The sequence below is a fragment of the Ambystoma mexicanum genome, chromosome 6p (assembly GCF_040938575.1).
Source record: "Ambystoma mexicanum isolate Mex_15411 chromosome 6p, UKY_AmexF1_1, whole genome shotgun sequence".
Taxonomy (NCBI): Eukaryota; Metazoa; Chordata; class Amphibia; order Caudata; family Ambystomatidae; genus Ambystoma; species Ambystoma mexicanum.
Window position 1 is genome coordinate 161,823,033 of NC_090935.1, and position 14,143 is coordinate 161,837,175.

Consider the following 14,143-nt stretch of genomic DNA (forward strand, 5'->3'; position numbering starts at 1 on the left):
AATGGGATTATTGTTCAGCACCCATCTACACGTTATTAGAGAAAGTCAGTCTAAAGACTAATACTTTAGTTTTTGCAACGTGTATCAGTAGGTTGCTATTCCTTGTGTAAGACTCTAGGGCCACTAATTGCTGCTGCAGCCCATTTAAGTCATATCATCTGCATACAGTAAATAGTTAACGTGTGTCTTGTCCACCTTAGGAGGAAAACATCTTGTGTCGGCAAAGGCTCTCCTATATCCGAAATAAAGAGTTTAAAAAGGAGCGAGGACAATATTCAGCCTTGTTTTAACCCCCTATCTATTGTTACTTCTGCAGACAGACATCCTTGCCTGTCTAGTCTTACACATAAAGAAGTATTGGAGTGCAAACCAACCAAAATGGTCAATAAGGTTGGAGGACAGTCCCAAGCATCTAGCTTACCGATAGCTGATTTCTGGGAATCCTATCAAAGGCCATGGATAGATCAAAAAAAGGAGACATAAAGAGGTTTCGATTGTTCTAATGCCTCCTTTTTTAAGAGACCAAAAATAAATCCATTGACCTCCGTACCCACGCTTTTACAGAAACCAGTTTGATAAACATCCAGCCTCCTACTTTCCTTAGCCAAGCTGCACAGATCCCTTAACACAATGCCTGCAAATATCTTTGAGGGTATGTCCAATAAAGATATTGGCCTATAATTACCAGGCAATGTGCGTAATCCCTATTCTATAGATTGGGATTACGATTGAAGTTAACCAAGAGGGTGGGAATTGTCTTTCTCTAGGTATTAGTACATTTGTTTGTTTTTATTTGGCCGAATGGTACATTTGCCCAAATTTGGCCGGTAACATTTGACCAAATAAAAACGTACATACGAACATGTGGAGCAGGGGTTGCGGGGGTGTCCCCCGCTCATATGATCAGTATGTATTAGCCTTGGGCGTTTGCGGGGGTGTCCCTGCTTCCTCAATATTGGAGGCGGGGGACCAAAAAAGAATAAAGAAAAAGAGACCCTGCAGCATCGGATACGACCTGCGTTCGAGGGACGGATCTGACACCGCAGGGCTGCAGTCAACCAGACAGTGAGCGGACAGGTAAGTAGGGAAGGGGGTTTGGGGGTGAGGGATTGGTGTGAGTGCATTTGATCCTCTGAGAACTGATCGCATGAGGACTGTTTTTTTTAAACAGCCGCAATCAATTCTCAGATTATCAAACACACCAAAACCTTTCTCTAACCACTTTGTGAAAGATTTTATCAAGGAACTGCACCTAAATAAGAGGTTTCCCTTTTAGTACAATATTGGCGAGTCCGTCTGGGCCTGGAGCTCGAGAGTTTTTACTCTTAACAATATAAGGTACACCAAATCATTGATGTTCCACTCCAAGGACCAGCTGACATCTCCAATCTTTTCCAACACGCAGGGCACCTAATCCTAAAATGAATAGATTAGCTCAAAGTGGTCTAACCAACACTCTTCTGTAATCGGATTGATTTGTAGGCTAGACTGCATATTTTCGTTAGATTTCACATATTCCAAAATGCCCTTGTGTTTTTTCCAGCCAGTATCGAGAGCATGTTTTGTGCGTCTGCCAAGCGTAAGAGGTGCTTATGATGGGCTCACCAGTTGTTATATGCTTTTTTGGCACGAAATTTCTACAACCCCTCTTCGGGCTTCAGAGATCTTACAGCCCTCCGCAACTCCCTTTTCTTTTGCATTATTTCCTTGTCATAAAAATGACTGTGAATACCTCTTGACTTAAAACCCCTGGGTAATTTCTCATAAATATCATCCAACATTAATTGGTAATTATCTGTGAAATGATTGTATTTATGCACACTGTTACTTAGAAAAATGAAGTTTGTCATTTAACTTGACATTATATTGTGAGGGATGAAGGGGAGAAACAACTCCCCTTTTCAGCTCTCCTTCAAGGAGTAGCAAAAGTCTGTTCAGGTTTTTGTAATATAAAATATGGTTTCATAGCTCAAGAAAGTTTATCAATCCCTGTAAATCCACATGGTATGTTGTACAACACAATGGCAAACCCATGAATATTTAATGATTGTTATTAGCAGAGGCAAATATAGTCTGCAAACTTGAAGTTTAAAGGGGATATATTTTTTAATATACTTCCATAGAGTTTCCTTTAAGGGTGTAGCCCCATTCCTCAGTGTTCTGTAGTCAATTGAATTACATGTATGTGGAGCATTTCTCACTTATATATTGGGTATGTTGAATTACATTGCATTGCTAAGATCAGCCTTTGGGAGGTCTTATGGAAACTCTACAGTTGTTGTTGTCCACTGGTTATAATTTGAAGTGCACTAGGTCTCCAGTTCATCCGATTCTCCACAGCCTGACAGAATCAAGTTAGAAGGTGTTCACTGCTCTTGTTCCTTTCTGGCTCAGATAGGAAAATGGGCCCAGTCCTACTTCCCTTCTACAAATTTGGTTATCTATGAGATGAATCTGATGATGTCATCACTCCTTTCCCTGAGGTAGTCTCTCCTCATCTAGACAGGAGACGACAGCCGCTACCTGATCCTGACGCTGGTGTTGGCTATATGAGGAAGGATCATATGAGGGGAGGCGACCCTCGGGGGTGCGGTTGGACTCAGACATCCTCAGACAAGACATGGTACCCCCCTTTCCAATTAGGGATACCCCCTCGATCCGCCATGCCTTAATGGCATATTTTGATAAGTCCCTTCAAAAACCTGCCTTTTTCATCTTTTGAAACAACATGCACTTAGACCAGGAAGAGGACTGCAATGAACAACAGTGTGAATCACGACATGCAGTCTAGTGCTTGGAAGAATGTGATTGGTCGAGAAAACCTTCCAATTTGGAGGAAGGAGTTTAAATCTGCTGCTGTAGGAAAATGGAATGAGCTTCCTTTTCAAAGCATCGGCTTGAGACCGGACAGGACACGTAGCGTACAGTGCAGAGCAGACAGTGTCTGGACCTGGAGACAAACCCAAAGGACGGGCGAGAGGAGGTGGTGAGAGAGGGAGCCGACCTCAGTACCCTCCGGCAGCCTGGGAAACCAAGGAGCAGGCAGAACAGAGAGTCGTTGCTGCCAAATGCTGTCAGCAGCGGAAGAAGATGTGAAAATAGAACTGCAGACCGGCCACATAGTACAGCGGTGCCAGTCAACTTGAGAAACCATCAAGATAGAGAGCAGTCATTGCCGGAACGAGAAGTTCCAGCACCAGGAGCGAGAATGCTCTGTACTGACAAGGGAAAGCTGTTTGACAATAATAGACATCGAGACAGATCATTCAAATGAGTGAAAATGTTCAGAAAGAGTGCTGAAGTTGTCATAAAACCTGAAGTGGAGAAGGGAACGCTGAAGAGGCACTGAAAGAGAGAATTAGCTGCCTGAGTTGGGGGAACATATAATCCTCATTGTTCCATCTTCTTCATCCCAGTACTTGACAATAAAGGAACTAAGGGAAGTCTCATACCCCTTGTGCTTAATGAGAGAGAGAGAGAGAGAGAGAGAGAGAGATTGCATTATAAAGGCAGGAGAGTATACCAGGTGAAGAGTAAATCGGGTATTCACACCCATGCAGAATTGCCAAAGTTACTTGTGCTGAATGAGAGAGATTGTGTTACAAAGTCCTGGTAGGAGAGTATACCACATGCAGAGCGGATATGGGATTCGCACCCATAGGAAGTAGTAAAAGAGAACCTGGCAGGGGAGTACACCAGGTGGTCTGAGAGTCTGGGTCTCACACCGAGAGTATATTTCTATAAAAAAAGGAGAATTCTAAAGAAGATGAATGCCCTTAAGAATAGAACTGTACTGAATGTGGACATGTGACAATATTAGGGTCTAATAACAGATAGTTTGTTATTTATAATAAATGTTCTGAATTTCAGTTCCATTTGATTTTTCCTCCTTTACACGGATGTTACATTTTAAAAGAAACTTTCAGTCTGTATCTTTAATAGCACACACTTTATATTCATTTATTAGCTGCATCCAAAAGAATTTGACTTTGTACTTAAGCTCACATTTTTCTGTGGAATGAAGACAGATTCCAATATCATTGTATTTCATTTTCTTACCAATCTCACTACAACACACAGTTTTAATGAAATGTTGTTATGGTGGGTGACACCCACCAGAGGTATACGATTTGCAGTGTTTGTGCTGGCGGCATTGAAATGCAGAGAAGCTCACTTAATATGACTGTGTTTGCTGGAGTTTATTGAGGCTATATCACCTGTCCTTGTGGGCCAGCCCTGGTAGTAATGGCCTGCTTGCCCAAGTTAAAGGCCAGAGTAAAACGCAAGTTCATTAACGAGGGCTGTGCTGCACCATTTCCACCTGTGTTATCCAACACGGGCATATCATATCTCAGTTAGCACCCGCTAATAGAAGACTCATGTGCTAAGCATTGTTTGCCAAAACAAGAAATACAACTTTTCAATCTGTGCTGCTGCTTCCCTGTTCAAAAGACCATTTTCTATGCTGGTGTAAACGATGTCATAGGCACAGAAAACAGACTTCGGAAGAGAGGAGTGGGTCCCATGGATAGAAATATAAGTGTCATTGTTTTTTGGTGGGGTTAACAAAGTGGTGGCTGCTGTGGAGCCATGTCTGAGTTGAACTGTTTGGTTGAGGGACATGCAGCTGAAAGGCTCATAGGAAAACAGGTGTCCACTAGTGAATACAGCCGGCGTTCCCAGCATCCTAATTGGGTAGCTCCCAGCCAAAAGTGCCAATGTGAAAGTTGGTAGCTGAGGCTCCTTCTGTTGTCTGTTGTTGTTTCTCTACTTATTAGGCAAATGCCAGACTAATATCTTGGACTTGTTATATTAGATTATCTTAGATCCCTTATCATGTCGATTGACCCCCTTATCTGATGAAGCTGATTCAACTTTGGCACCCATATTTACTGACCATTGGGTTTTCTCAATGATAGGAAAAAAGTAAATGTTAACCATTTGTTTAGAATGCTAATAATTGTTACCTGTGTTCTTTCCAGACTTTTGGATTAGGTTCGGTTGCTCAAGTGGTTCTGGGCAGAAAAGAATATGGGCAGAATTTAAGCATCAATCTGTCTTTCGGATTTGGCGTGACAATGGGGATCCATGTAGCTGGAGGGGTTTCCGGTGAGTAGGACGGCAATTATACCTGAATAACATCTTTCATATCTGGATATTCTATTGGCCCTTTCTGATGCCTGAAACTGGACAAAGGCAGAGATACATTAAACTATAATGCCAAGTGTAATGTAATATACATATAATATACGGAAGTCATCAATATGTGTATGAAACATATTTACAGTTTTCTCAACATAATGCAGTTATGACATGACCTGTAATAATAAAATGACATAATTACACAAACCTAGCTTATTACAACGTAGTTGTACTGTCACAATGACATGGTGCGAATGGCAGCTAAACAGAGTTCCGACTTCTAATTATACAGTGAATTAAAGGAATTACTTGTTTTTTAGATTTCTCTATTCTGAAGCACATTTTCCTGACAATTAGGTCATTATTTGATTAAAGATACATGTTGTAGTATTTTTTATTTAATGCACTGCTGTAGTGTTTACTACAAGAGAACAGCAATCTACCTGTGTACTGCAAATTATTTTAAATGACAAAGCCACCTACAAAGTGATTATTATTTAAGGCCTAAAAAACATTTCATTGCACAAATTGCAAGTGGCATATTGGTGTATTAATCGCTACAGGATCTACATGTATTTGATATATCCAGGACTGTAAGGTGTCTTAAATCAGATGGAGTAAGAGGGGACATATTAAATCGTAAGAGTTTATTATAAGGAATACAATGCCCACGACTGAGAATACAATGCATATTGCAAGTCACATCAGCATTTCATGACCTAATACATGTACAAGCCTGCTATATGGTTGCAGAACTCCTAAGGGATTTTTCATAGCTTCATAACGTACAGTAGTAGTCATGTTACTTTATACATAGGTAGTAGGACATAATAGCTAGTGTATTATCTGTATTTTGGCTTTAGATTGCTTTGTAGCTTTCAATTTAGGGTCGTTACCCCTTGCAAGGCTTGTGCTCCTCTGCCTTGGGAGCTCACTGGGGTTCACCTGTTTGATGCTGCTAGGCCTGGTGACAGACTATTTTCCTCGTCCAGGCGCCTGTTTCATGGAAGTCTGGTGCATCCTTGTTCCATCATGCAGCCTAAGGGACTTTTTTACACAGAACAGGGCATTGATAATTAAAGTGCAACCAGGTAGGTCACAACAAGGACACAGTACAGTAGGTCACAGGTTGCTCAGCAATGCCACATCAGGCAAAGGAGGTCCATCAAGGTCACGGGCAGGTTACTGAACAGCAATCCTGCCCGCGCAGGTCACAGTGAGACAAGACAAATCGCAATGTAGCAATATAGGTCAATGTAAAAAAGGGCATATCACTGTAGGGTTTAGGCTAGGTCCAAGGTCCACTGCAGGGCTAAAGTACATGACAACAGAGAAAACTAGTCCCAGGGTAAGGCAGTGGAGAATCAACTCCACGCGCAAATCAACAGGCTAGGATTGCTCCAGGACTATCATTCCAGGTTCCATACAAAAAGCAGCACCAAAATAACCGCCATCTAGATCCTCGTTGATGTTCTCCAGAAATTGAAGCAAAGCGATTTCTTCCCTCTGGACCTTCGCCACCTTCTACAACTAAACTGTGATCAACCTCATCGCACAAGTAAAAGAGCTTTGAGGGAACAGCTCTTAACTGGTTCTCCTCCTTCCTCGCAGACAGATACCAGGCTGTCCATACGGACATCTTGAGATCCAAGCACAGCCTGGATACCTGAGAAGTGCCACAGAGAGCTCAATCCTCTTCCTGGTGATCTTTAATCTACATATGGAGCTGCAGAGATCACACCTTGATAACCCCAACATGTTGCTACACTAGGCTGGGGATTACAACCAGATGTCCCTTAAAGTAAACAACTACCAAGACATCACTTATCTTCAGAAATGCCCTGCCAGCACTGAAACGTTGATGACAAGTGCATACTTAAAACTCAACCAAAACAGAATTCATGCACCCCGGCCACCCGACAAAAATGAAATCATCTGGGGTGGCCGAACAAGATACACCTGTATGGATTCAACCCCCAACTTGCTGCGTCCATCTAATCCCTCAGAAGATTCAATGTAAGAGCATTGAGGATGGTGTGAGGGGTCAGACATGTGAGGTGGACAACTTAGTGAGGATTTCTCAACAAATTCCATTTTATTGTAATATAAGGTTGGATGAACGCCTCACTATCCCTATCCTGACAAGGATTTCCCCCCTGTCTAAAATAAACTATAGGTAACACTCTAACAAAGGATATCTGTCCCTCACACTTATACATACAACAAATACATGGCAATTTCAAACAAAGAATAATGATTGAATGTGTAATGTCATCACAGACATTTTGTAACCTGGTTGAACTCCCCTTCCCCAGGTTTAAACATGATTTTGTTTCACAGCTCAAAAAAAGAAAACTAGGACATCCGGATTTGTAACAATGTTCCACCACAGTACGAATCCACTTCAGCTTGTCAATAGAAAGTTCCAACTCCTTGGTATAGCTTCAACTTGTCAATGCACAGTTCCATCTCAGTAAATAGAAGGTTATTTCCCTTCCTTGAACACGTTTTCAGTTCATCAATCACAACAATTATTGTCTTGGTCAGGATGATTTGCCACAAATACCTTTAGCACCACAATCAACATAAATTGCCTTTGTCAGTACCCCTTTTTAAGCACGTCTTCAACCTCCACCGGGTTTACTCTCATGCCAGGCCCACTCCTTCAACAGTTTGCTGTCCAGTTATACTCCCCTGCACGAACAGCGTTTTACAACAACAAGTACTTTTGGGGTTAATATCACTTGATAAAGGTTTCACCACAACTTTGTAATATCAAACAAATTGCAGCTTCAAAGCGCCCAACAACTCTTCAGGAAAAACAAGATTTACATTGGTGCTCTTTGATACTCTCCTGAAAATAATGCTCCTCTCCTTCTGGATCTCTTTTCCCAGAAGGGCAGCTTTTTTGCCACTCTTGTTTCTTCACTACACAAGTAACCAATGACTCATAGGTAAAGGGTCTTTTACTTCTCTTCCCTTGGATTAGACAATAGGAGTTTACACCGGCTTTCACCACAGGTTGGACAAAATGTAGGCAACACGTTTCATTGCTCATGAATATTCCAATAGTCCCTTGCCGTTGTTGGCAATGTCTACTAAATTGTAACTGTCTTGGTTGTACTCCCTCCTGGATTGGGCAATGCTTGTAAGTGTTAAATGTTAACAATGATGCCCTTTGAGATTGTTGGTGTTTCCATAGACTCACACTTGTAAAATGAGTCTTTTGGCTTTCTTATAATGTGATTTTTCTGCTTTTCATTATTTCGGTACTCAAGTTTACTTTGACAATCTCTCTCGCTCACTCGTGAGAGGTTCTTTAGCTGTGTTTCAGTAGTGCAGGATTCAAAAATGCTTTTCGAATCACTTTAATTGACACGCGAGTGTTCCTCACTCGCCGGATGCCTGCCTTGCATACACGAGCAGGGAAGGAATGCTGCGGGGTCACAAACAAGCTGTGAACTCACCTGGTAAGATGTGCTCTTCTCTTCCTCTTGCCCATTACAGGACTTTTCTTCTTGTGGCTTCTCACAACTTGGCAAACCTCTTCTTTCAGTCCGACGCCACCAACGCCACATGCAAATGGAGCACTCATGGCTCCTGAGGTTCTCTGGTGCAGGCCAGCCACCAGAGACCTTGAGGCCCTCGGGTGCACCCCAGCCACCTGAGAGAACCCATGGGAAGGGAAAACATCCATTGCCTTCGCTTCCCGCTGCACAGCCTCTGCAGATTAGGTCACCAGAGGGCAAGCACTTCAGGATTCGAGAGGCACAGACCCTGTGAGGACGGCCAGTTCCCATCTGCCATGCAATGATCCCGGCGTCTTCTCTCTCCTCCAGATTCTGCTTGGGCTGCCAACCATGCTGCTTCTACTTCCTTCTACTCTTCTCTCCTTTCCTCCTGACCTGCAGCTGAGGGGGCCTTTTAAGCCTCTCAGTCTCCCTCAGGTGTGGGTCGTTTGCATTATTGATCTGACCACTCCCGTAACACTGCACCTCTTCAGCCATCTTCCCCGTCCCAGTACTTAGAAGATTATGGGACTTGAAGACCCTAATGACAAAGTTAGGTTTTCTTATTTCTGTTGTTATCCAATAAGCCATCAGAAGAATGGTGCTTCGGGGAAAGTTGAACAAGGGGGTTTCCCATTCCTCCTGACCTGCTTCCCTGCTCATGTGATCCTTCCGCAGAACACCACCCCCAAGGTCAGGATCAGAAAGCGTCTGCCTTTCCCTGGCCACATGAGAAGGGTTCAAGACCAGGTTTTCTGAGGGCAACCATTGCCAATTTATCACAAAGGGTGGCAGGACATCAGGTACACATATTCTTCAATACAAAAATTTGAAAGTAGAAAAGACTGTATTTTTTTCTAATTATGCAGGTCACCGCCCCCAGCCCCCAACCCACCTACCTTTACTAATACCCTTGCCCCACCGCACACCTATATTTGATTAAAAACAACCCAATATATCAAAATAAATAGGTAAAAGAATGCAGTAATTTCTTTGTTGTTTTATTCGACCATTTATACGGATACCATTCTTCATTGCAGTGGTAACTGTATTTTACATGCTGTGTATAGTTTCCTCGTGCCTCCCCTGTGCACCCCACGCAACAGGCCAGGTGGTGGAAAATAATGCATAGTGGGTCATACATAGGCTTTTGGGTGACGCCTGATAAAGCCCAGAAATGTTATACTACAAGGAAAAGTGTCTCCTTGGTTGAAACTGAAAAGCACTGGGTTTTTTTCTTTTGCAGTGGGCAAGGGGGTGGAAGAGAGCTCTTAGGTGGTACAATAGGAGAATACTTCTTTGCAGAAATGGTCAGTCGCCACTTTCTATGCTTGCTCCCGTTGCTTCTCTCCCAGTTCCACTTCATGCACAGACAAAGCAAAATCTATGTTGTATCTTGTTTCTGTTTTTTCAGTGATCAGGTCTATTTCGAGGAATTGTGGCCAATTTTGAAGGACCAACTTATTAAAAATAGTCCCTGATTACTGATAAATTCTTCTATCTCCTTACAGTATTTATTGAGGAGAAGAAACCCGTGTCAGGTCTTCATAACAAAATTCATAAATTGCATAATCAGAAGAATAAGTCACAGATGCACGAAACAAGTTAGAAGTCCTCGGGTACAACATGTCGTTAACGGTATAGTTTTAAACCCCAAATGTACTCTTACAAATACACACTGGGAAGATATGCTAGGAAGAGTCAGACATATACAGTCACATGTAAAGGTGACAATGTATCATGATCAATGAAATCCAATGACAAGATCAAACATAACAGTCTTTGAATACTGTCCAAAGTTCAAACACTTCCTATAGATTCCTCTTATGGTAAGAAACCTTTTCTCTCGCTTAAAGGGTTATGTGTTCCTGGGCCCAATCTTCGACATTCGGTATAGCGCTGACCTTTTAGCCCAGTTGCAGCAATGCAAACGCATCAACAAAGTCAGAAGACACCCCTCCAGTACTATTTTCCACCAACAGCTGTCGGACACTATTGTTCAGGACCCCTTATGCATGACGGGGCAAAAGACACAAACAACAGAAATCTTGGATGTCTAAGCTCAATTGGGTGACACCCAGTACTGACCATGAGATACACTGAGATAACAGCGGACAGTGCTCTGTTCAGAAAGGGGTAATGGATTTTGCATTTGCCACACTGAGGCAGCCTGAGGCATAGTGCAGCAACAGTTGAGACTGCACAAGTTAAACCTTCAGTGCATGTTTTGCCAAGAAACCTACAATGTCCTGGCACTACATGGAGGCTGCAAAACTCATTTTTAGCCTCTCCATGCCGAAAATGCAACGCTGACCATAATTCCTAATCATTTTCAACATAAGTAATTTTAGTAAACCTACGGGGCCCAACTTAAGACTGTGTGGGGGTGGTGAATATTGTTCAGTGCGCCTGCCCTCCAAATTTAAAAAGAATTTATTTCAGCGTTGTGGCCTGGCGTCAGAACCTAGCAAAGTCCGGTATTCACTTGCCATTCAGTAGGTAAAGAGATAATGAGTGGTTTTGTTAGGTTGTCTGCACCGTCTTAATAAGATTTAGATAGTTTGTCGTTTACTAATTAGATTTTATTGATTACGTACCAATAATTGTGGTATAAGAGAAAAGGTGCCAACATACTCCATACTTAAGACTGCCTGGGCCTGACTTAACAGTTACATGTGAAAAGGTTGTTTTTTCTCTTTTTTATTAAACGCAACTCTCAGAATGTGTTCCGCGCTCCCAGGAGTTTCATACTGCTCCTTCAACCTATGAAGTTCAAAATATTCATTTTCTGTCTTCATTTTGAGAATGGTCTGTACTGTGGCTTTCTTTTACTAACCATTTCACTCTGCAAGATCTGACAAAGAAGTCTGCGGGGCTTTGAACGATAATGCTTTCTTTCCATCTCTCATTTTCTGTCTTCATTTTGAGAATGGTCTGTACTGTGGCTTTCTTTTACTAACCATTTCACTCTGCAAGATCTGACGGAGAAGTCTGCGGGGCTTTGACAGCTCATGCTTTTCTTTCCATCTCTCATTTTCTGTCTTCATTTTGAGAATGGTCTGTACTGTGGCTTTCTTTTACTAACCATTTCACTCTGCAAGATCTGACAAAGAAGTCTGCGGGGCTTTGAAAGATAATGCTTTCTTTCCATCTCTGCACAGTATTTTCAGTTGGACCAATAAAAGGTATCAAAACCTGCAACTTGTGGGATTTTAAAACTGCACTTAGATGGCGCCGATTTTTCTTTGCTGTCCTAGCTAATTATTTAGCTCTATGCTAACACTGCCATAAACATCTTGAGCTGTATTAATAAAGTTACTTCAAACGAATGTTGCTAGAAGAGAAAAAGGATTATATGTGATTTTACCATTGGAAAATTCGGAGTGGTAAATCTCATTGCGACCAAAAGACTGATAAACACAGATTTATTTATTTTTATTTGGGGTTTTCCCTCGAAGCACCCCAGTTTTCTACACTTATAACGCCACCCCAGCCTGACTCATTTTAACCCCTTACCCCACTACCCTTTATATATTTATTTAATATTTTCCGTGTTTTTCGGTATTATGGTCTTTGGTGAAATGTACCACTCTGAATTAATTTCAGTAAATTGACTGAGTACCGAGAAAAAGATAGAGGCATGGGTTATCTCCCTAAGGCTGGAAAATGACTGGGGTGTTTGAGTTTGCTAGGCTCTGCAGCCATTTTGTTTTTGGGGAGACTGAAATCCTCCCTAGTGAGGTCATGACATCTTCCACTCATTCTATGCAAGTACATGTACTGAAAAGTTATAAAGACCAGTATAAAGACACCATCTTTTATTGTGTGGGATTGTATTTTCTTCTTGTGTGTGTTCACCCCGCAGTACTGCGAATAAAGATTTGACAAGCCAACCTCACCCAAGATTGGAGTCCCACGTACATTTGCAGCAACAAGTTTCCATTCGTTATATATCCCGTATTGTTATCTGGTGAGCAGGTTTCTAGAAGATAAAGCAATCCACCCTCTTCCTTTTAATCCTCAATAGGTTATTTTCCCTCTAAACAGGGGAATTAATCTCTTTTACATTCTATGACAATATTTTTAAATGACTTCCATCAACTTACAGGGTTTTGATACACACAATAGAACATTTGTAGGCTTCACACACACCACAGAGAGGGAGCCAAATTCAAGAAGAATGCTTTAAGAACCCTTCCTCTCCCACCACCTAATAACATAACTTGGGCAATACAGCACAACAATAAAATTACACAGAAAATGTGCAAACACAGCCATCTTGCAGAGTCTTCATATGCAATGTATGCAGGGGTACAGCGTGTTGTGAGACAGGCATGGCATCAAGAGAGACACAGACTCAAAGATAACCATTTCAAAAACTTTATTTAATATGGTTCCAGGGTTGGTCTAATACCTAACTGGAACAAAGAAAAAAGTTCCCAAATGTGGGAACTCCCATCCTCAGCACTCTATAGGTGGCTCAGAGATGAGTCCTGGTCATTTGATATATTTAGTTTGCTTTTTCTATTTCTTCAAAAATAGCTTCAAACTTTACACATAAGTTTAACAGTTATATATACATATCAGGCAAACTGACACAGTGTCATGATGCCTACCCCCGGGCATCCAGATCGAGTCCATCAGCCCCGGGAACAGGCATCCAGATACTCATTAAAACCCCAGCAGCCCCGGCTGGGGGCTGTTTGGATTCAGTCCTGGCGCCTTAGGCGCCAGGCTCATCATAGAAATCAGTCCTGGCGCCATAGGCACAGGCTCATAGACTTTACTTACCTTATGCAGACCATGCTGCAAATGAGTCCAAGCCAACGTGAGGCCTGGATGGAACTATTTTATTACAGGGACTATTTTTCACTCGGGTGTGGTTCTGGAGAACTTCTTACCTGGGACTACTTTGCAGGCTATTTAAACCACGCCCAAACAGCAGCCCATGCTTCGCGTTATTCTGCATCCAGCAGCGTGACGCTCACCGTGTCTGCAAGTCAGCATCCAGTCTTCTGCCACGCCCGCCTCAAATCCAGAGCTCCTAGACAAAAGGAAAAGAAAGGAGAAGAGGTTAGATCATGGACATTATTTGATTCCTTACCTGATTCCGGACCCAGCACATCTCCGAGCCTGGAAAGGACATTATTTCAGCACGCGCCGCTTCGCCAGCAGCAGCGCCACGTTATACTCACCAGTCCACAGCATCTTTCGACTCGGCACTGCCTCCATCATTTTCTTCGTCGAAATTCAGCACCTGGGAGGAAAACAAAAGGAATAACAAGGTGAGCCGAGAAAACCGACAAAGACAATCTCTTTGCCACCATAGGCTTACCTGCTTTACCACCGGAGGTATTATTCTTTAATTCGCCGCATCTTCCTATGCCGCACCTATAAAGGGAGAGAAAACAGCAAATTAAACTCATGCAACTTTTACCGGACAGTGTTTGGTAATACAGACTCTTACCTGAACGCCATCAGCTGCCTCCAGG

General features: G+C 42.4%; 1 protein-coding gene across 2 annotated transcripts in view; it reads left to right on the forward strand.

Moving 5' to 3' along the window:
- LOC138511305 (aquaporin-7-like) overlaps positions 1–14,143 on the forward strand; it is a 339,953-nt gene that overhangs the window by 208,395 nt on the left and 117,415 nt on the right. For both annotated transcript variants that reach the window (XM_069626864.1, XM_069626865.1), the window contains exon 2: positions 4,983–5,109. In XM_069626864.1, coding sequence (XP_069482965.1) covers positions 4,983–5,109 — 127 coding nt within the window. The remainder of the gene's footprint in view (positions 1–4,982; positions 5,110–14,143) is intronic.